Raw genomic sequence first — 22,298 nt, 5'->3', positions numbered from 1 at the left:
TATACGAAGGGGATAAATAGAATAAATAGGAATAAAAATAAAAATACAAGTACAAGTGAATTGCACATTTTAATTGCACACAGAAAAGGATGTATCTGTGGCTATAATAACAATATGAAGGCACTGCCACTCAGTTTTGTGACACATGGTAATTTCACCTTTCTTCTATATTCAGGAAATGCTTAGAAACTAATTGTGACCTCTATTGTTGTATGATGTTCAGATTTGAATGGGCTTCACGGCCTTTATTGACATAAACATAAAGAAGAAGTTAAACAGGTGTTAGGTATGAGCAGTTGTTGGAATTTGGGATTTGGGAACAACCAAATGGGTGGTACCAGGTTCTGCAAATATCAACTTTGAACTGGCACAGTTAAGGAAACACCCGTGGGGTCAATACTGTTGATTGATGTAATAGGACTGCAACCAGATCCTAGACTTAACGTTCTGATTGTTGCTAGTTGTTCACAATAAACTAACAAAGATAAGTACTTCAACCCCAGGTTTGCTAACCTGGCACTTTTAGGCACACTTTAATAGTAGTTAGTTGGAGCCCCCTTTTTGTCTTTAGAATTGGCTTCATAGCATAGATTTAAAAAGATTCCTCAGAGATTTTACTTTATATGACATGATAGCATCACTCAGTTGCTCCAAATTTGTTGACATGTTGAGTTTCATGTTGGTTGGGTGCATTGGATTAGGGAACAGTTCAACTGGTGTACCTAATAAAGTGGTTAGTGAGTGTAGAAATGATGGCTCCTTATAGTTTTGGGTATATGATGGAGATGGGTGCAAAGAGCTTAGTACAGACTAAAACAGTAAAAGTCCTCAAGTGTGTCATGCGGTGAATGATATGTGGACCCCAATGTGAAGTGGCGCTGGAAAAGGTGAAGTTTGAAATGTTCTTTTTCTACATTTCTCATGGAAACCATCTCAGCTTTAATCTTCCTGGTTCCCTGACTTCATCGGACTTCAGTATCTCGTGTCCTTGTGGAGTTTTCTGCTTTCCCATGTGCTCTGAATAAATGCTTTGGATGGCTGACAAGCTTGACTTAGTATCCTGTGTATATACAGGAAAAGTTGTGCAGAGTAATATAGAAATTTAGGTTTATCAAAACCTAGTAAAAGGTCTGGTTCCACAAAGAAGCCTGGGTCTGGACCATGACCGAGGACATAGAGGATTAGAAGAGATGGAACAAAATATTAGATTTAATTAAATAGTTGAAAAACTGAAGACAAGTATGACTATTGCAACAACATTCATAAGCTCTCTGTGGCTATTTTCATATCAGTACTGGAAGAAAGTTTTTCTTGCTTTATGTCTAATCAGGAAATTTTTGCAACACAGTCCGAGTGAGCAAAATTCAAATGAGATTGATGGCTCTGTGTTGGAGCAAAGTGGTGTTCTCGGATGTCCGACTGTTGCAGAGCTCTTCCCTTCCTGATCATCCCGAACACTTTCGCTGCTTCTAAAAGCTTTCAGTGCAGCATACAACCATTTGAACTATTCATCCTTCCCGGCGTCCTCAATCCAAAAGCCATCTGAGCTGCTTTTAAAGCAAGAAAACACATCCTCTGGTTGCGTAATGGTCATTTTTGTCCTGTGGGAGCACAGAGGGACTATTTTCTCCACTGTCAGCTTTTCCAACCAGCTCTAATTAGAGAAAGACAATGAACAGAGCTGGATTGTATTCATGGCTGGCAGAGGGTTGAAGACAGGATGAGAATTAGGTCCAAATACAAGTGAATAGATGGTAACAAAGTTAAAAATTGTGAAATTGCGCATTTCCTTTTAAATACACTTTCAGATTGATAATGTCATAAATTGTACTGTAGTTTTCTCCTGTTTCTTCCATTGTACAGGATATAACAGTGGAATAGTTCTGTTATTTCACACTCATATCCCTCATGCCAGAGGTGACTGACATTGCTTATGTTGTCTAGATGAATGTGAGATAAGAGACAGTTTTATTTATATGACACCAAATCACAACAACAATTGCATCAAGGCGCTTTATATTGTAAGGTAAGAACCATACAATGATACAGAGAATACAGAAAAAACAACAATCATCCTATGAGCAAGCATTTTGGCGACAGTGGGAAGGAAAAAATCCCTTTTAACAGGTCCGACCGATCTCAGCCATACGGCACGTTGCCACCCGCTCCTCCCAGTGAGCCAAGCTGGCGTCCGTGTTTCAGGTTTTTAGTCACAGTGAAAATGTCTCTGCATCTTTCATCCACAATGTGTATACACAGAGTGACTTTCTTAAGCTGTTTTTGAGAAGCAGTTTCCTGGACTCTATTTGAGGTTTTCTTTGGAAGGGATATGCAAAGGCTAAAGATATTTTTAAAACCCTCCGAGGCTCTCTCTTTCCAATACAATTTAAAATGGTTTTATTCTCATGGGAAGAGCAGGAAATGAGTCCATGAACACACTGGATCTTTTCTAGGGGTAAGAAGTTTTACCCTAGCATGAGAGTGGAATATTCCACGAGTAAAGCACCAGTCAGTGAATCTGTATATACTAGAACCCATTTTACTTTGCAGTAAATGGAGTTTATTATAAATCATTTTATTACCTTTTGATTTTTTATGTTACTAAGCCCTCATTTGTCAGCTATTGGCTGGAATGTCCCAGCTACAAACTTCTTTGTACTGCTCAGGCAACATTAATTACCCCCCTGCTCGACACCACACATAATACACTCCCGATCAAAGGTTTAAGACCATTTGAAAAATTGAGAACCCAGCAAGAGCTGCTGCTGCTAACTGAGCTTCATTTTGTGAGTTGGAAAGAGTTGCAAGTTTTTAATCATCACCTTTTTCTCTTTTACAGTGTGTAGAAGCGAAAAAGTACTGCTGGTATTTCGAAGGTGGATACCCCATCTACTTCATGTAAGTTTTTAAACCAATGAGCTCAACCCTTGGATGTCCACTGTGGTCACTAACCATCCTTTTCATGTGTAAACGTTTTGTAGGTCTGAGATGTTTGTAAAAGAATGAGATTAAAACATGTTAGTAGATTAAATGTGTTACCCTAAAATGAGTTTCTCATGCATTACTGTTTTTATATAATAAAAATGAAAATGACTTTGGGAGAATATTTGACAATTAGGACTTCAAAACTAAAACTCCACTTTTACATCACAAGTCAATGCATGCATGGAGAAGCATGAGGCAGAGGCGTGGCATGTGGTGACTAGTTCTTGCTGATGTTCTAAAAACTGTGGAAATCCAAGCGATTTGACTATTCAGCAGAGAAGCAGTAACGGCTGCAGTGGCTGTGCATGCAGCCCGAGCACCTCGCTGCAGCTTTGCAATCATTTATTACCCGGGCTGTTCACTCCATTAATTTCTGTTCATCGAATGCTATCTTATTATGTTTAATGATGTACTGTCATCGTTTAACAGCCACTAATTTCTATACAGTGGGATTAATTGTAAATGAACTGCCTCTCTCAGACCGGCTCTGGCCTACAGATTTGATCCTGATGTTATGTTTCCTGTTCGCACCTCTTAAATCTTTGTGGAAACTGTAATATCCCTCAAACCTTAACAGAATGATAACTGAAGTGTCAACAATAATAATAATAATTAGAATATTTTGATGTGATGGAATCAGTATTTTTGTAAGTAGTGATGCAAAAACCCTTTTTTAGGTAAAATGTTTTGTGCCAATGCATAGAGAGTATAAATATTATGCTACCTACACACAAGGAGTGTGACAGAAACTGGCATCAACTTTATCTGGTGTGATGCAAACACTGCTCGCTGCATGCTTTGCAGCATCTGCGGACATTGATTAGCCTCCCAGCTCTAGCGCTGAAATGCTAGAAGGGCTAGGAATGGGAGATCCCAGCATGAGAGGTCATGCTGATTTGTCCATAGTCATCTATCGCACACACACATGCACACACACGCACTGCAGACAACTTTTTTTTCCAGCTGCATTAATTCCAGTTTCCTGCTGCACTTCTCAGACTGGTCAACCACAGTTGGCCTCTGTCCTGACTGTTCCCAGGCTGCTGGGTTGTCAGTTAAAGGGAAACGTCTTTAAATTTTGTTTACCAAGCAGAAAGTGTGATTAATGCAAAAATACACCTGGGTGTATTGCAAATTATGGTGGAAATGTCAGGGAACTGTAGCGAGACTCTCTGTACTGCAATAAAAAAAAAGTATGTTACTGTACATACAGACTAATGTAATTTACTGTGTGTGGCAGGACAGTTTTTCCTCAGCTCTGTAGTACACTGAGGTAAAAACAGTGTTTAACTGTCTTGCAGTTGAACAACTAAAATATCTGGCAGAGATGTTTTTTCTCTGGAGTTATATGGAGTTTCTCTGATGTCCTAATTACTGGAGACAATAAGCTCAAAAACACACAAGTTCAACACAAAACCATTACAATAAAAAGGAAGATATTCCATCCATCATCAACTTCCTTCTGTACTTGCAGAGCTTTTACCCTTGAAAGCAACTGCTTGGCTTCTAAGTCTGAATAAATAATTGATTTCAAAGAGGTGAAATCTGTCCGTAAGAGGAGACTTTTCTTTTTTGCTGATGGGCTCCACCAGTGTCAGACTGAAAACTATGGACTCACTCACCTGTTGAGAAGAAAGAATGTGAGATGGCTAAATCGTATTTATCTTATAACTCGAGTTGTTGTTCATGACGCCAAAATACTGAAATAAAAATAAAATACTGAAACGTGCTGTATCGGAGCGATCTCTTCTTCCTGTTAAAAGGAAGATTTTCCTTCCCACTGTCACCAAGTTCTTGCTCATAGGAGGTCCTTGGATTGTTGGGGCATTCTCTGTATTATTGTAAGGTCTTTACCTAACGGTTGAGGCAACTGTTGTAGTAATCTGTTGCTATATAAAAAAAATTGACTGGAAGTTAATAATAAGTTAAGAATGATATTTCCATCCATCCATCCATCTTCATCCGCTTATCCGGGGCCGGGTCGCGGGGGTAGCAGCCTAAGCAAAGAGGTCCAGACCTCCCTCTCCCCAGCCACCTCCTCCAGCTTGTCTGGGGGAATACCAAGGCGTTCCCAGGCCAGCCGAGAGATATAATCTCTCCAGCGTGTCCTGGGTCTGCCCCAGGGCCTCCTCCCGGTGGGACATGCCTGGAACACCTCGCCCAGGAGGCGCCCAGGGGGCATCCTTGCCAGATGCCCGAACCACCTCAGCTGGCTCCTTTCGATGTGGAGCAGCAGCTGCTCTACTCTGAGCCCCTCCCGGATGGCCGAACTTCTCACCCTATCTCTAAGGGAGAGGCCAGCCAGCCTTCGGAGGAAGCTCATTTCTGCCGCTTGTATCCGCGATCTCGTTCTTTCGGTCACTACCCACAGCTCATGGCCATAGGTGAGGGTAGGGACGTAGATCGACCGGTAAATTGAGAGCTTCGCTTTTACACTCAGCTCCCTCTTCACCACGACTGACCGGTGCAGCGTCCGCATTACTGCAGCCGCAGCCCCAATCCGTCTGTCGATCTCCGGCTCCTTTCTCCCATCACTCGCGAACAAGACCCCGAGATACTAAATGATATTTCCATCTGTAGTAATTTATATTTGGTGGCATGGTTCTACACTCTACCGAGGCCATAAATGAAATGTAGAGTTCTTCTTCTCACCCTTCCATGGAAAGCCAGAGTCTGGGAGAGCTGCAGTAAAATCCTGGAACAGATGACAGCAGATATATATCTGAGGTCAGATACAGCAAGAAAGATAGAGGTGGGTTGCAAAGCAGCTTGCAGGTGCAGAAAAGAAGGAATGGGATAATGTTCTTAAAACGTTAACAATAATAGTTAACAATAATAGTTGTACTCTCACTGTTGTTCAGTAGTCTTGGCCTAGTGCCAGGCACACTGGTTAAAGGTTTGTTTGTGGTCTGAAAGAAAATGGCTCAAACACTGTGTATTGTAATCTTCTATCATCTCCCAGTATTTTCTCTCTGTGACGCCTGCACCTCAACAGAAACTTCACCACTCCCAAGTAGCTAAACAGTAAAACAATAACAGAGGCTAACTGCTCCATGCTGTTGCTGACTCATTGCCGTGTGACTTGCTGCAGATGCCGTTCCTACGAGGACTGCTGTGGGACTCGCTGCTGTGTGAGAGCCCTGTCCATCCAAAGACTATGGTACTTCTGGTGAGTTACTGTGTGTTGGGTTTACTATGTGTGCACAGCTGTGAAAACGAGCAAAGACCAAACAAACAAATAACACAATCATAAACTTGTGCACATTTTTACCATTTTGTTTTGCAGGTGTAGCTATATTAAAGAGCTTTACCCCGTGGTGTGCAGCATATGTGGACTGAGCTTTCTTTCAGTGGTGACTTCTGGCGCACACATTCGACATAGGGCTGACTGAATTACAGGCAAAACAAGAGGCTGTAATTTGTTTTTAGCATCATATTGTGTCCTCTGCTTTTATTGAGCACAGTGGGTAGAACTTCACAATGGGCTTGTGTCATTTAGAGACTACAGTAGACTGTGTAGTTATTTAATTATCAAGCAAAATTCAGCAGGTACTCATCACTGTTAGAGTAATTTCTTCTACACTGGTAAAAAAAAAGTCTGTTTTTAACTTTTGCACATATAAACACCACTTATGTGTACAAATATACTGCATGCTGGTCTCATTCAGCAACCATTTCAGTGGCTATTCTGTTAGCATAATGTTGCAGCAACTGCTTTGCAAAGATATGTTTAGCTCCAAGGTTTTTGAAAATGAGAAAAGATCAAAGGTCTCGCTACAAACTTTTTAAGAGAAAGAAATCATTTTTTAAATAAAAGTTAAAAAAAGCTTCCCATTCTGAAATTTGACTTCTTAACATCCGCTTGATTGCTGGCGAGCTGTTTAGACTTCCATCTATTAACTCTATCCCTAAGTGATTGGTGGATGCTAAGAGACTTAACTAGATGTTTTTCCAGTGGCTAAAAAAATCTGGCTATTATAAAACAGCTCTTAGTTCATAGGATCAGTTTCCTCAGTTTTACTGACAAATTTATGGTGTTTTCTTATTAAATACAACATGATAATTGTTTACATTATGACCCCCTTAATGTCCACAGTGATAATAGTTACAGTTCCTAAATTCATGGCTCGAAAGGACCTAACACACAAGATGCCAAAATGCTGTTCTGGTTCAACAAACTTTTATTCATGAAAGTGTGATTACTTATAAAGAACGAACATAAGTAACAGAGTTGGGAGGCGCAGCAACAACAAAGCAAACAGAAAAAGGATCAGCCGCACTTTCCGTATTACTCTGTCAGGTGTGGAGAGTCCACTTTGAGGATCTCCTTAATCCCACTTCCATACCTTCTGTAATGGAAGCAGAGACTGGGGATAAGGGGGATGACTTGCCTGTCACTGGGGGTGAGGTCACTAATGTAGTTAAAAACTGCTTGGTGGCAGACTCCCCGGGGGGTGGTTCTCCCTTAGTCCCTTGAGGCTTTGGGTGTTGTGGCTTTATTTTGGCTGACAAGTCTCAGCACCTCTGGTTTGGCAGACTGGGGTGGTGCCCCCCCTTATTAGAAGGGGGGATGGAAGGTGTGCTCTATCTATAGGGGGAGTCGCACTTCTCAGCCTCCCTGGTCTGTGCCAGGATACAGGAGAGGAGAGTCAGGAACGTAGGAGTCAGGAGGACTGGACCAGCTCAAGGATATTTGAGGGTGTTTTCCTAACCAGTCTGCCTGTGTTATCTGGACTATCCTGTGGGGTGGTGCTGAGGGAGTATGGGATGTCTGGGGTGTTGTTAAGAGAGTAGACCTCAAGGCAGATCTAGGAAGCTGTCACGGACTTTTTATTAGAATTTTTCTTTTTTCCTAGTGCCTCTATAATTTTGGACCTTCAGTGGTTATTCAAGTATTCTGTCTCCTAGCTTCCAAATATCTATTTGCTAGTGTCTCTATTGGGTTTTTTTTTCATTATAGATTTCTGTTAGTGAAGTTATTGTTTCCTTTGTATTTTGGAGTTATTTTGTATCCTTGCATCAGCCTTTATTAAAGGACTTGTCTCCTGTTTAATCTTGTCTGCCTGTGGGAGTCTGTGAGTCTGCTCGTGGGTCCTAATCGCCACAATCAGCTAAATCCCGACAGTAAACAACTCGATGTCCCCCCAGGATGAGCTGCAAGAGGTGGGTGGGGTGAAGGGTAGTCTGGGTTTGTCTACTCAGAGTCCAGCCTCCAACCCGAACCCGGATAAGCAGCAGAAAGTGAATAAATGGAATGATGACCGACAACATATTCATAACATCAGAGATGTCTTTTAGAAACAGCAAATGTAGCTTTCATGCTTAATAACATTTTTTGGTAGCAAAGTCATGTCATTGTTGACATGCTAGCTGGATAGTTTGCCACATAACGTCATCATTCTGATTTTAGCCAGAACTCCTGTATTTACAGTGATATGTTTTGTTTTCTTCTCAGGGTGCTGCTGATGATGGGAGTGTTGTTCTGCTGTGGTGCAGGCTTCTTCATTCGCAGAAGGATGTACCCGTCTCCTTTGAGAGACGAGCCAGCCTTCAATGTCTCCTTCACTAGGCACCCTGTTACCACACCAGGTACAGTAGGCTGTGACAGGTGCACAGACAAGAGTGACAAACTAAGATGCAGTAAAACTTCATATTGAATAAAAAGAAAAATTAAAACGGTGTGAGATTTGTGTTTACCATGGAAAACCGTTGAGTTGAACAGTGTAAGAAAGTGAAGTCAGAAGAAGACATGGTTGCATCAAACTTACTCCAAAGTAGAGATGGACCGATCCAATATTACGTATCGGTATCGGTCCGATACTGACCTAAATTACTGGATCGGATATCGGAGAAAAATAAAAAATGTAATCCGATCCATTAAATATCACGAAAGCACCTCAGAAAACTTGCAACACGCCGTAACTCACCTCAGAACGTTAGCACGTCGGAGCAGTATGCATCACGTGATAGAGCGGCTGTGGCATGCGGGACCTGTCGGTGGTCTGGATAGCATGTGGAGCTTCGCTAGCAACCCGGCATTTCATCTCCGACAAAGTTATCCCCGAGAGAAGTAAAGCAAGTGTGTAAGTCCATCTCTGAATGTTTGTAAAGCATTCCTGCGTTAAGCTTAACAAGCGATATATGGAGCGACTGCCTCTTCTTGCTGCTACTTCAATCATGAAACTGATTAATGATCAGCTGATCGGCTTTTCTGTCGCGAGTCCGTCTCTCTTGTTTGTTTTTGGCCCACTTTGCACCAGAAAGAGGAAACCAGCGGCTGAACAACAGCAGCACGTTTAAGCTTGATAAGCTGTTGTTAGAATTTATTTAATATTACTTTCTACACCAGGATCTTTTTCTACTGTGCAGGGGCGGATCTAGCAAAGTTTAGCCAGGGGGGCCGATAGGGCATTAACAGGGAAAAGGGGGCACAAAGACATACTTTTCTTTCTTATTCTCATTTAAAATGTCTAGCTTTTAATAAATAATTATCTGACACCCAAAGTTTTAATTTGATGTAAAATGAATAGAAGTCAATTACTGTATATAGTGACTATTAAGTCTAATATACCCTAGTAAGCTATAGTACTTTTTCCTTTGGGAAGGTACCATCTGTGCAGTCTGCAATTTTGTTGAAGAAAGATGTTGAATCTATTTAATATTTCTTGAAAAATAATTGATTTCTGTGCATTTTTTTTCACACTGCATCAAATTAAGGTTGATTACGTCGATTAAGCATCATGAGGTGGAGCGTGAGGGGTGGTTCCCTATTTTTTATTTATTTATTTTTGTTGTTGCTGGGAGTTGGAACCCTATTAGTTAGGTTGCTTAATATTTACGCTAAGTACTCTTTAAAATACCAGAATAGGGAGGATGGTGTAGGTTTAAGTTTATTAGATTGATCAGTATTGCTGAACTATGAAATATTCTCTTTTGCGTACAGGTATAACAGAATAGCTTTAGTGTAGTTGTTGTTTTAAACTTGAGTATGAACTTATACAAAATGCAGCAAGATATTTAAAAAACAGTTTTGTTGATTTAAAAAACACTATATCGGATTCATATCGGTATCGGCAGATATCCAAATTTATGATATCGGTATCGGACATAAAAAAGTGGTATCGTGCCATCTCTACTCCAAAGTACAAGGCCCACGTTTTGAGGACCAGCACACTTAACTCAAACATTCTGCATATGTTTCTTTTATTAAAGTTTGGCAGCCGTGTGGCTCTGTTTATGAACGCAGTGGTGTGACTAACATGTACTTATGCTAACATGTAACTGTATTACTCTGAGCTCTAAAGGCCATCTGGACTGCCGAAGTATACTTTATAGTCCGATATGAGGGAAGTGGATATGACAGGCACCCTAAGAACTGAATGTTTGCATAAGAGAAAAACAGGCACAAACATGGTTTCCTTTTTAAAAGCTATTCAGGCAGACATCACACAGTATGTTATTATTATTAATGTCATTATTAATAAAATAATAATAACATGATATAGAGAAATTCATTTGTATGTGGAATATTTTAAAAATCAACAAAGTAAAGTAGAAATAAAATGTTAACACTGATGTGCTGCACAGTGGAGGAACGTTTCTGATATCTGTCCTTATCTTGTCCAGAATCACTCTGTTAGAAAACGTGCCGTGGGTGGTCAAGATTGTCCAAGCTAACAGTTTTGCCCTCCTCACCACCGTTTACAGTGAATCATCCTTCCTGATTAGTTCATTCAGTCTCTGGGTGCTGCCAGCTGTGATGCTAGACACAACAGACTGATAGAAAATCTCCAACATTTTACTGCACATGTTGAAGTACCTCAGCTTCCTTAACCAAGAGTCTGCTGATCTCCATCTTGTATGCAGTCTGCGCTGGTCTTCCAGTGAGCGTCCAGGTACTTGTACTCACTCCTTCACCACATCGGCATGGTGTTCAAGGATAGATGCTTGCTGGATGCATGCTAGCTGGCCTCTTACGCATCTCTTTGAAGCATCTTTTTGGTCTCCTTTACATCGAAAGAAGATCAATCGCGTCCATCTTCTTCCGCTTATCCGGGACCGGGTCGAGGGGGCAGCAGCCTAAGCAGAGAAGTCCGGACCTCCCTCTCCCCAGCCACCTTCTCCAGCTTGTTCGGGGGAACACCAAGGCGTTCCCAGGCCAGCCGAGAGATTTAATCTCTCCAGCGTGAGCTGCATCTGCTCCGGGGCCTCCTCCCGGTGGCACATGCCCGAAACACCTCACCTAGGAGGCGCCCTGGAGGCATCCTTGTCAGATGCCCAAATCACCTCAACTGGCCCCTTTTGATGTGGAGGTTCAGCGGCTCTACTCTGAGCCCTCCCGTATGGCCGAACTCCTCACCCTATCTCTAAGAGATCATGCTGTGATCGAAAGGAGATTTCTCCTGGAACACTCCATGAAATCACTTTGGTCCATCAAATCCAACCACTGCAGAAACAAACCCTGGCGTGTCCCATTTATGTCCCCTAAACTTTTCCAAGTCTGTTCATTATGCTCAACATTATGTCCATTATGTAGTTCAGACATGAGACTTTGGTTGAGAGCAGAGCAGCTGTTAAAACTCTTGTCATAATTTTACATGGATGGAATTTTACTTTGTGTCAGTCAACCAAGCAGAAACTTAAGTGGAACATTCCAATAATAGCACAGCGTCAAACTCTCTGAAAAGGTGACCCGGAGGAGGACGTTTTTACTCGTTTTTCTCTCTGATGAACTCCAAAGTAAAGTCAGCATCTCAGCCTGCTTGTTCTAATCTTCTCTGACACCCTGTTTGTTTAAGGCTTTGGGTTGAAGGCAGAAAGATAAATAAGGAATCAGTGATGTAACTGTGGTAGTGAAGAAACGATCGATGGAGAGGATTTCTGCTCAGTGAGTAATAAAGTGGTATTCAGAGGTACTGGCAGTCTATCCTAACTGATTATCAGAGAGTTTTAGGAATAACAATAACACTGAAGATTTTTACTATAAACATGAGACCAGTTTATGTACTTGTACCTGTTATATTTTAGTTTTGATTTTTAACAAATTTTCAAGAATTTCAAAAAAAAAAAAGTCACTTTCTTACCATGATTATGGGGCATGGATAGATGCACTGTGTTCTTTGATGGCTGAGCTCTACTGTTTATAGTAAATGTGAAAAAGGTTTTGGATATTTAACATATGAATACCAGAATGAAATCGAATGCTGTCGTAACAGCCTATTTTTAAACTTGAGATTTTAAAGGAAAAGCATTTGAATCATTTCTTTTCTCTTTTCCTGCAGTTTCCCAGCAGCCAGGGAGCATGCAGGGCTTCGGGGTGAATGGATTGGCAGGAGGCGACCCAGGGGTTACCATGACACACCCACCGTACCCGCCACAGCCTGGCTCCACCCACATGATGATGGGTTCCTATCCGCCACCTCCGTCGTACTGCAACCATCCTCCACCATCCTACGAACAAATATTTAAAAACAGCGACAAGAAGTGATGTCTGCAAGGACTCGAGGATGAAACGAAATAAGGGAATGTGGCACTGAGGCTGAATCATCAGGATGTTTAGACACACAGGGACACGTGCCAGTGGACAGCGTTTTTTTGATGTAAAAACTGGAAGACACACACTCTCCTCCCATGTGGAAAAGACTGAAAAAGCACAGTAACCAGTCACTCATTCACCATTTCCTTTCTAGCTCACACTACACACAAACACATTCATCTGAGGCCTCCTTTTTCTGAATCCACATGTATGTACCAGCTTTCTGAACTGACGATAAGTGAGGATGGACGGAGTAAGTCGGAGGTTTCATTCAGTATCTCGCTCAGAAAAAGAAACTGCCATGTGCATTCAACATTTTGATTTTTAAAGGTTCTTCTTCTATTAGGAAAACTGAAAATACTGACAGCGAGCTCCATAATTATAAAAAGGTCAGTTAGAAAATGCCTTCTGTAGCCAGCATTTTAGTGCAACAGCTCTTTACATAACGATCCATTTTATGTTACAGATGTTTTTCCCAGTCATGTAAAGACATAACGAGCAGGCAGCGGCTCCTTTTCCTGAAAGCAGTGACATTTTCGCCTCAACACAATTTATGTTCTCACTCTTTTCATCAGCGTCAGATGTCGATTCTTAGTGCGAGGACAAACGAGAGGGCGTGTCACTTCTCTGAGTTTCACTGAGATGAGCTCTTTGGGTAAATGTGTGTGCCTGAGAGGCAGCACATGTGTAAGAGCAGGAACACCTACTGTTGTTTTGGGAGCAGTGTTTGTATACTCATTCAAAAAAGTCATGCATCACATCATTTGTCATGCTACTCGCTACATTAATTTTGCATTACTCACCAACATGGCCTGTAGTACACCATTAAGTTAACATATATACCTTAGCCCGCAGTCCCACTGACACAAGAACACACAAGGTGTTTTTTTGTTGTGTTTGACTGCTCGTCTGTGCTTTTGTCGAAGTCAAAAGTCAAGCTTGGTTGGGGTCAGTATGCGTTCAGTTTTACATCATTCTGGGTTCTGTTGTTTTGACTACATTTATTGGCCTTTCTTTGTCAGGTAATTAAAACAGTTACATCCCAGTTTAGAGTAAAAGATGGTACTGTGTGTGTCTGTGGGACAGCAGTGATATGTCTTTTCCATCATCGTAAAATTCAGTCTAGCCTGATTTCTTACAGACTGTCAGGTTGTCAGACAACACAAAGGCAGATTTAACAGTGTATCCGTGAAAGCAGAAAAACTTATTCAGAAGACACAGCAGCACACCAGAACACTGACATAACCACTGCAACAACATATGCCAGTTCAGAACTGCTGAATGCGGGATGTGGATGGTAGCATTTTCCATGGCTGTGTGACGGATGGTGCAGCATCGGAGATGCAGCAGCGATGCTCTTCTATCCTCTGTCAGACCTGCTGAGTCACTGTGTGTGCAGAGCACAGGCGCATCTAGGAAACCATCACTTGCATTCATCTTATTTGAGGATGTTAATGGTCCATATACTCTGCAAATGTGACCTTCCTCTATTTAACAAGCTTTTTGCTACGATGCTCATTTTTCCATAACATTGCTGCAACATGCATCAATCCTTAGTTTGCACATTTTTATTAAAACCCCTAAAATTAGAGCTGCAGATTTATAAAATACATGGACCTAAATTATTATTTAGCAATTCTTGATTATTTATGCGCAGTAAAATTTGATTTGATGCTTGTTCAAATGATTTATTCTTGCACAACCTCTGGTACCTGATGATGAAGATAAATGGAATTATGTATTATTGATGCTGTGGTTTTAATTCTGGCTCAGTGTGTTTGCATGAGAGTGGCGGGCAGATCTCAGGCTGTCTCTGAGTGTTAAATAGTTAAATGCTGCCGAATGTCCATCAGTCCTACATGTTGAAGCATGCATGCCCTGCTAGTGTTATATTTTTTTAATCAGGCAGGGGATCTGAACACTGTGTTTTATCTGGTTATTTCACACTGAGTGATGTTCCTTTAAAGGATGTATGTGACAGTAAGTGCACACTAAAATGGGACGTTAGCAGTATTGGGGCACAGTGTACAGGAACCATGCAACATTATATGCTGTAGAATGCATCGAGCTAAAACCACGATGGTCAGTAAACCTCAGAGCCAGCAGCAGCACAAGGCAGCTGATCACAATCTGCACACAAAGAACATAAAACAAGTGATGCTCTAAGTAGTGTTTTGAACACTGGGACATGCTCATTAGTTCACATGAACCTGTCTGTGAGCATAATATGGTTTGCCCATCAGTGTCAGCACTGAGCAGGGCTCCACGATTTGATCTACAATATTATCTGTCCAAAGTCATGTTCAGTGTAACACACAGTGTCACAGCACTAATTCATGATTTGTGATGACATCAAAGACATATTGTACATTTACAAGGATAAGAACCTTTCCTTATTGCCTTTTGTCAAACCATTCACTGTTCGGTATGCTAATGATATTCCAGACTCACTGTATACATATTCTGACACATACTCTGAATAATTATGGCTGAATATAACGAAAATTTGGAAAAGGTGATTTTTTTCCCCCCCTTTTTGGTATTGTAGGTACTCTCAGCAGAGTATGTACTGAGGCTGTAGCTCATTCACTGCTGAAGAAGCAGGAAACCCACAAGCACAGCAAAAACTGCAGTAATCTACTTTAGGTTGTTTCAGGTAGCGACACACATCAAACTTTTGCTTGACAGACAGATGCGTAAACCACTTTGACATGGAGCCACTATAACTGGTTATAGTGGAACTAGAATTCTGAAAAAAGTCAGAATTCTGTCCTCAAACTCGAAATTCTGAGTTTAAACTCAGTATTCAGAATTCTGAGTGTTAAGTCAGAATTCTGAGTTTAAACTCAGAATTCAGAATTCTGAGTTTAAACTCAGAATTCAGAATTCTGAGTGTTAAGTCAGAATTCTGAAAAAAGTCAGAATTCTACGAGTTAGAGTTGTTCGTGGAATTTTTAAGAGGGAAGACATTTCACAAACTGACTTGTTGCGCTGGCATCCCATTGCAGTACAATGCTTGAATTCGGGAGCTCTTTAGATCAACCTGTTCTTTCACCTGAATTCAAACGTTAAGAGGTGTGGCCTATTTTGGACCAGGTACTGAATCTAGTGTTTAAGCGATTTAGCTTCTCAAAATTATGATAGTTGCTACAAAATCTGAAAGTTCATGCATGTGGAATTACAAATAAAGCGAGGAGAGGCACAGATCCACAGGACTTGCTTGCTTTAATGTAAAATTGTCCTTAAAGATATAATAAATATCAATCGATGACGATAAGTGATGTGTGGCCCACCAGGTGAAAAATATGACATGAAACTAAAGTGAATTACTGTGTTTATTGTGATGCTACACTCTCACTTTTACAATGTGGATCCTTTATTTGTAATGACTGATAAAAATTGTAGTGTGGGATCTTTCTTTAGCTTCTGAAGGGGGGCAGGTCTGAGAACAAAATTACTGCAGTACAGTAAGTACTCGTAGCTGCTGATATTTTGTCCCCCTCCTAGATAATCATACCAGCATAAGGTAGCAAGGTTTGATCCCTAGACAGGCGTTACCAGTCCTTGCTGTTTATGAAATTGGTCAAAAATCTGCACATAAAGACATTTTTAAACACATTAAACATGGTTAACCAGCAACTCATCACTTGAATAAAGCATTGTATGTTTGTGCGAAATTAGAAACCGTGTGTGCGTAATCTGACTTGAGATCAACATTTCATCAATATTGTATTTCAACCATTGGTGGTGCTTTTAAAAGAACTGAATTATGCTTTTAAGATAAGTTATATTTATAATTTCGCACCATGTGTTTCGATCACACAGAACAATGTGATACCCTCTGGGTTGACAGCAGACATGAAACAATTGTACAGCTGAATAGCAGAGCCCAAACTGCCATTGGATTTATGTTTGCACAACATACACGACGACAACATCGTGAATACTGTTTCATGAGATTTCTGAGAGCTGTCACACTGTTAACCTCTGCAATGTGCGCACACACACTTGTGTGAAGTTAGAGGCCATGTGTGATTCTGGGAGTGTTGGGCTCCCACAGGTAACCAGGAGCAGGTTTTAGATTGACTCTGGGTTGTTTCTGGTGTCAAGCAGTTGGGCTGGGAATAGGGAGCACAATATTAGAAAGGTATTCAGTTCAATCATCTCAAACTATGCAATAGATACTGAAATAGGTGAAGCATTTTGATCCTGCTTTTCTCCTCCCACATTTACCTCTTTTTCATCTGCTTTCAGACTTACATTGTACATTGTGAAATATGTAAATAAAGGTCACTTCTAATGAGATGAATCTTTCTTGTTATATACCACAGTGACATCGCTGAAGGTGATCACTCCAATAACAGAATATATACATTTTATGTGCAAAATAATAGCAGTGTGTTAAAGCAACAGATGAAAAATTCCATGTTACTAATAGCACCTATTTCCATATATACTGTTAAATAATCCAATTCTTTGATCTTTGGGCTAAAGGATGAGCAACACTCGGTGTATAAATGCTCAATCAACAATTACTTTAATTCATACAATTCTTATTATTCCATACAAACACTTTTGAGCATTAACCATCTGGAGGGGAAATGAGCACGGGAGGGTGTCCGCCTGATCTCAACGTGTCTGACCGTTTCTCACATTCTTATAGCTTCAGCCCCCCTCCAAACTAAGCATCCACATGCTTTCTCTATTATGGCGCCTAAGTGACGGCCTTCTCCTGATGAGATGGGGCAGAAAACCTCTACGGTATGTTCTGTTCTCTTTGTAATCAGAAAAATAAGGCCATGATTCTCTGAAAACAGTGTTTCTTATAACTCAGCAGTATCATGCATCATAAAACAATATCATTCATTCACCATAAACCAGCAGTCTAATATAATACAAATCAGTCTAATAAATCTAATAGTTATCACCTCTTTAGTAAAATAATGCGAACTAAAACTACATAATAATTTCACAATCTTTAATTAGGGGTATAACGTGGCATAAGATAATATAATAACCTCACAGTACAAAGGCACTAGGAGCTGTGCACATTCAATGCCAAATGTAAACATGAACTGTTTTTTCTTTCTGGAACATTTACAGTATAAACTGAAAATGAAATGAGGCACTTCGCTGTTTCCAATCAACTTTTTGATCAAAGTTCTTTTTCCCTCAGTGCAACTGGAACGACCCATTTTACTCACTGAGCAAAGGGCTAAAACCAGCAGGTACAGCATCTGCTGCCTTCCTTTCTTAAATAAGGGCCATAACTGACACCCATTTCTTCACAGATTGAATGACCTCCCTAACTTAACTCCACACTGCTATTAATTTGAATACATCCCCAATTAGCAGCATGCATGCCATGTGCGTTAAGTCTGTTGGTTGGCTATTACTCTGCTACACCTAGTCATGAATTTGTTCCCATGTTGTTTCATCATTTCTGCCAAAATCAGTGCTTAAACACATTAGTAATGTTAAACTGCTATAATTTTGCACATAACTGTCCATATAAAAGATGGGCAACCACTGTGCAATCACTAGGGTTTTCCCTACATTTCCTACCCTCCACAGGAAATGCTCTCAGCTGTAGGCCACTCTCCTGGTGCCTTTATAAGTAGTGTATTATAAGGTTGCCAACACATGTGACACACATCTTTGTGTTGTGTCAGACTCTACATTTGAGCATTAGCACAGGCCTGTGGTACATAGCCGATTATTAGAGACAGGTTGATCATATTTAAGATTGAATCATTAATTAATGGCAAGACTTCTTCGAGCATTCTTGCAGGAACGGGGTCTAAAAGACACGTTGATGGTTTGGAGGAATTACTGAAGTTAACTCAGAAAGATCAATTGGAGAAAAAGACAAAAGAAAAAATGAATATCAACGGTACTGAAAGTAGCTGTAGATAATGTTACATCTGTGAGATGATTATGAGCATTTTCTTCTCTAATGGTTAAAAATTATTCGTGAAAAAGTTCATGAAGTCATTACTAGCTAAAGTGTAATGTAAATTTCTCCCTTTATCAGATCCAAAATATATATACATATATATGACTAAATGTGTAAAAAAACCAAGGAAAATTTTAAAAAGGAGGTACACAAGCTCTATTCAGCTTTATTTTAAACAGAATCACAGACAATTCTGTCACTTTGTAAGCAATAACTTTAAGCAGATTAAAACATTTAAGACATTTGACTTGCTGCTAAGTCACTGAAGTCCAGGAGTTTAATGAGGAAAAATAAACACAGACACTCATATGAACACTAACTAGAACGAGGGCAAATAAATCACAAACACGTGTCTAAAACTTTGTCTCTTTCAATGTCCAGTCTTCAGCACACACATAATGAGCCTAGACATAGGAGCCAGTGAGTGCAGACACACACTGACACATCAACACAAACATTGTTACAAGTCAGATTTTCATGCAATGACATTCATTTACAGATCTCTGCAAAAAATGAGGCATTTTATGTGCATTCATGTGCTGTCGGGATCACTGGATGAAGTGTAAAGGTATCAGTGTAACTCCATGTTGGTACCACACAGAACGGTGAGGAAAACAAAAAACCTGAGCTCGTTAAGGACTTTAGAGACAAAGTTAGAGATCGACATCACTTTTATCCAGATATATTTAAAAAAATATTAATTTCCAATGTTCATTTTTAAGTACACATATTCACTGATTTCTGGGCTGGGAGATGCAGGCCTCAGTCTGATCTCAACACTTGATGTGCAACGTTTTGTTTTCTACTTTTGTGACATGATGTAGATCAAGTTATAATGTGGAAAGATTTTTAATACACTGGGAATCACTACGGACCCATATATTCAACTTCTTGGATATTTAGTGATTGTGCTGGTATTCATGTTTCAATTTCATAATTCTGCTGTTTTTATAAAACGTACAAATATAAACCACCTCAGCCTGGGTTCCTGACATTCCTCAATCAGACCACTGATCACCACACTTTACTGGTACTTAACAACTTCGTTGCTTGAATGACGACTTATTTTCCCCTGCAGTCTTTGTTCTTGTTGTCCCATAGGAACACCTCAGAGCAAGCCACACCCTTCTCTCTCTCTCTTTGTACTTCAGAACTGCAGCACCTACAGTGCATCGGGAAAGTGTTCACGGCACTTCACTTGTTCCACATTTTGTCATGTTACAGCCTTATTCTGTAACATGACATACCATACCATCTGAGAGATGATCAGAGGAAACAGGATGTACCTGAGCTCAGTTCTGAGTGTCATGGCAAAGGCTGTGAAAAGTTATGTTAAATTTTAGTTTTTTATTTAAATACATTTGCAAGAATTTCAAGCAAACTTTTTTCATTTGTCAATATGGGTTATTGTGTGTAAACCTGAGGTAAAAAATGAACTGAATTAATTTTGGAATAAGGCTATCAAATCCCAAAATGTGGACAAAGTAAATACTTCCCGGATGCACTGTAGATTGTTTACTAGAGGGTTTAAGGCACGAGACTTTCAGAAGAAGTCTCGTGCCTTAAACCTTGAGGAAACTGTTCCTGTAAATTGGTGCAATATAAATAAACTTCTCGAATTGCCCAACACACTTTGCACCCGACCCCTACAGCGCCTTGTTTGGGGGCCAACAGGAGGATGGGCCCATTTCCTTTTTCAGGCTGTGCCTGGCCACTAGACGCTCACCCTCAGGCACCCTCCCCAGGCCTGGCTCCAGGGTGGGGCCCCAGTAACTATGGCGTTTTTTTTGTGCCACCATTCTGAGAGCACGTTAAAAAAAATTTTGAGCGCACGTAAAAAAAATATATTGCAGGTGCAAGTGTTGCATTTTGAGGAGAAATTTACTTCGGTGAAGAAAAGCTAAATTTGAGTGAACAAAATTCATCGCTGCGTGCAAAAACTGTATTTCTGTCACGGCCTGCGGGATCGGCAAGGCGCTGATCAGCATCTCTCCACTCCTAGCCCCCCTTCTCTCCCTGTTGCTGAGGCGGAACTCATGGCGGGTTCACGCCCTCGGTCCACGCCTTCCCGGATCGTGCACACCTGGGCCTCATCAGACCAGCTGGTATATTAGAAGGAGGAGATCAGCTGTTCAACGCTGGATTGTTGTGAAGGCTCTTGTCAGTACACACCAGCTCAAGTTTCCTGTGCCTCTGTCTCAGAGACTTAACGTGTTCCTTTGTTCCTAGATTCCCCGTCCCCGTGTTTCCCCGTGTGGAGTGTGGAAGGAGTGACAGGTCGCTAGCGGAGTGGAGAGAGGCTGTTCTGAGCACGTGTGTGATTTCCCCGTTTTCCCTGGAGCCCTGGACCCCTGCCCCTCACGTCTTGTATATAGCACTAACCGCGTACTGTCTGTACATACACTTGGTGAAGATCTGTAATAAACAATCTCTGTTTGAATGCTACCCAGGAGTCCTGCGAGTGGATCCTCTAAGCAACCCGTGACAATTTCAGTGTTTGCTATTATCCACACACACACACACACACACACACACACACACACAAGACTTGGATGCAAAAAAATCTGATTGGCTGTTTTGGTCTCCAATCAGCTCGAAATGACAAAATGAAATATCCCAGAATCCATTTCATTCAAAACTCAAACGAGGCAGTGGCGCAGGAACACAGAGGGGCGGAGTTTGAAATATTACTCTGTCTGGGTCACAAAATAAACTTTTAAGATATTTTCATGCCAGAATGTTTCTGTGTAAACTTCAAATATCTGCTCGATTCATCAAGACATCACATATTTGCAAAAGTGCTCTAACGTTTTCGGAGATGCCTGTTACCCACCAGCTGACCGGGTGGTCACTCGGGTTAAACATAATATAAAAGGCTGAACTGACAAAAAATCGGTCGACTACACCACCAGGTATTACAGGAAAAACCATAAAGCCTTTGAACTAAAACAAACGCTGTTGTGACAGTGATGTACACTGTATGATTTGTATCACCTTCATGTTTCCCTCTCACCACATATCCTGACCATATCATGGCACAAAGTGGGCGATAAACAAACAAGAGACACGGGACTTGTGGCAGAAAAGTCGATCAGCTGATCACTGATCAGTTTCATGATTGAAGTAGCAACAGGAGAGGGAGGGGGAGAGAATGAGAGAAGAAGAGGCAGCTGAGCAGCAAAAACACAGAATAACTCCAGCTTTGTGTCTTTTTTTCATTCTAGCTGAAGTGCGGGACGAATTGCGTTCCTTTCCCCCTCAATACGGATGTATTGTAATTGGTCCAGCCCAGAGTTGATCATGACCAATTGGCTAATCCACCATCTTTCATTGTTTATACCGTTACAAAAAAACCCAAACAAACATAAAAATGAAAAATCACCATCGGCCCACCGGGCAAATGCCCGCTATGCCCAATGGCCAGTCCAGTTGTGCGGTCAGCTGGTGGGTAACAGGCATCTCCGAAAACGTTAGAGCACTTTTGCAAATATGTGATGTCTTGATGAATCGAGCAGATATTTGAAGTTTACACAGAAACATTCTGGCATGAAGATATCTTAAAAGTTTATTTTGTGACCCAGAAAGAGTAATATTTCAAACTCCGCCACTCTGTGTTCCTGCGCCACTGCCTCGTTTGAGTTTTGGACGAAATGGATTCCGAAATGGAGACCAGAACAGCCAATCAGATTGTGCCACAAAACCAGCGTAGAGAAAGAGTTGAGAGCGCACGGGCAGAAATGTTGAGAACGCGAGCAACAGCAAGCGCAAATGCAAAACCAGAGGGAGAGGGGCTGCTATTGTGTGTGTGTGTGTGTGTGTGTG

General features: G+C 41.0%; 1 protein-coding gene across 2 annotated transcripts in view; it reads left to right on the top strand.

The window, feature by feature from the left end:
• vopp1 (VOPP1 WW domain binding protein) overlaps positions 1–15,358 on the top strand; it is a 22,162-nt gene extending 6,804 nt beyond the window's left edge. For both annotated transcript variants that reach the window (XM_005941260.3, XM_005941259.3), the window contains exons 2-5: positions 2,840–2,898; positions 6,077–6,154; positions 8,441–8,574; positions 12,267–15,358. In XM_005941260.3, the coding sequence (XP_005941322.1) occupies positions 2,840–2,898; positions 6,077–6,154; positions 8,441–8,574; positions 12,267–12,472 (477 nt within the window). In that variant the 3' untranslated portion in view covers positions 12,473–15,358. The remainder of the gene's footprint in view (positions 1–2,839; positions 2,899–6,076; positions 6,155–8,440; positions 8,575–12,266) is intronic.
• The last annotated feature ends 6,940 nt before the right edge of the window (positions 15,359–22,298 follow it).

This window comes from Haplochromis burtoni, unplaced genomic scaffold, assembly GCF_018398535.1.
Source record: "Haplochromis burtoni strain Fernald_Lab_line unplaced genomic scaffold, NCSU_Asbu1 Contig_309, whole genome shotgun sequence".
Taxonomy (NCBI): domain Eukaryota; kingdom Metazoa; phylum Chordata; class Actinopteri; order Cichliformes; family Cichlidae; genus Haplochromis; species Haplochromis burtoni.
Note: the sequence above shows the minus strand (reverse complement) of the source record. Positions and strands in the feature narration are given on the sequence as shown.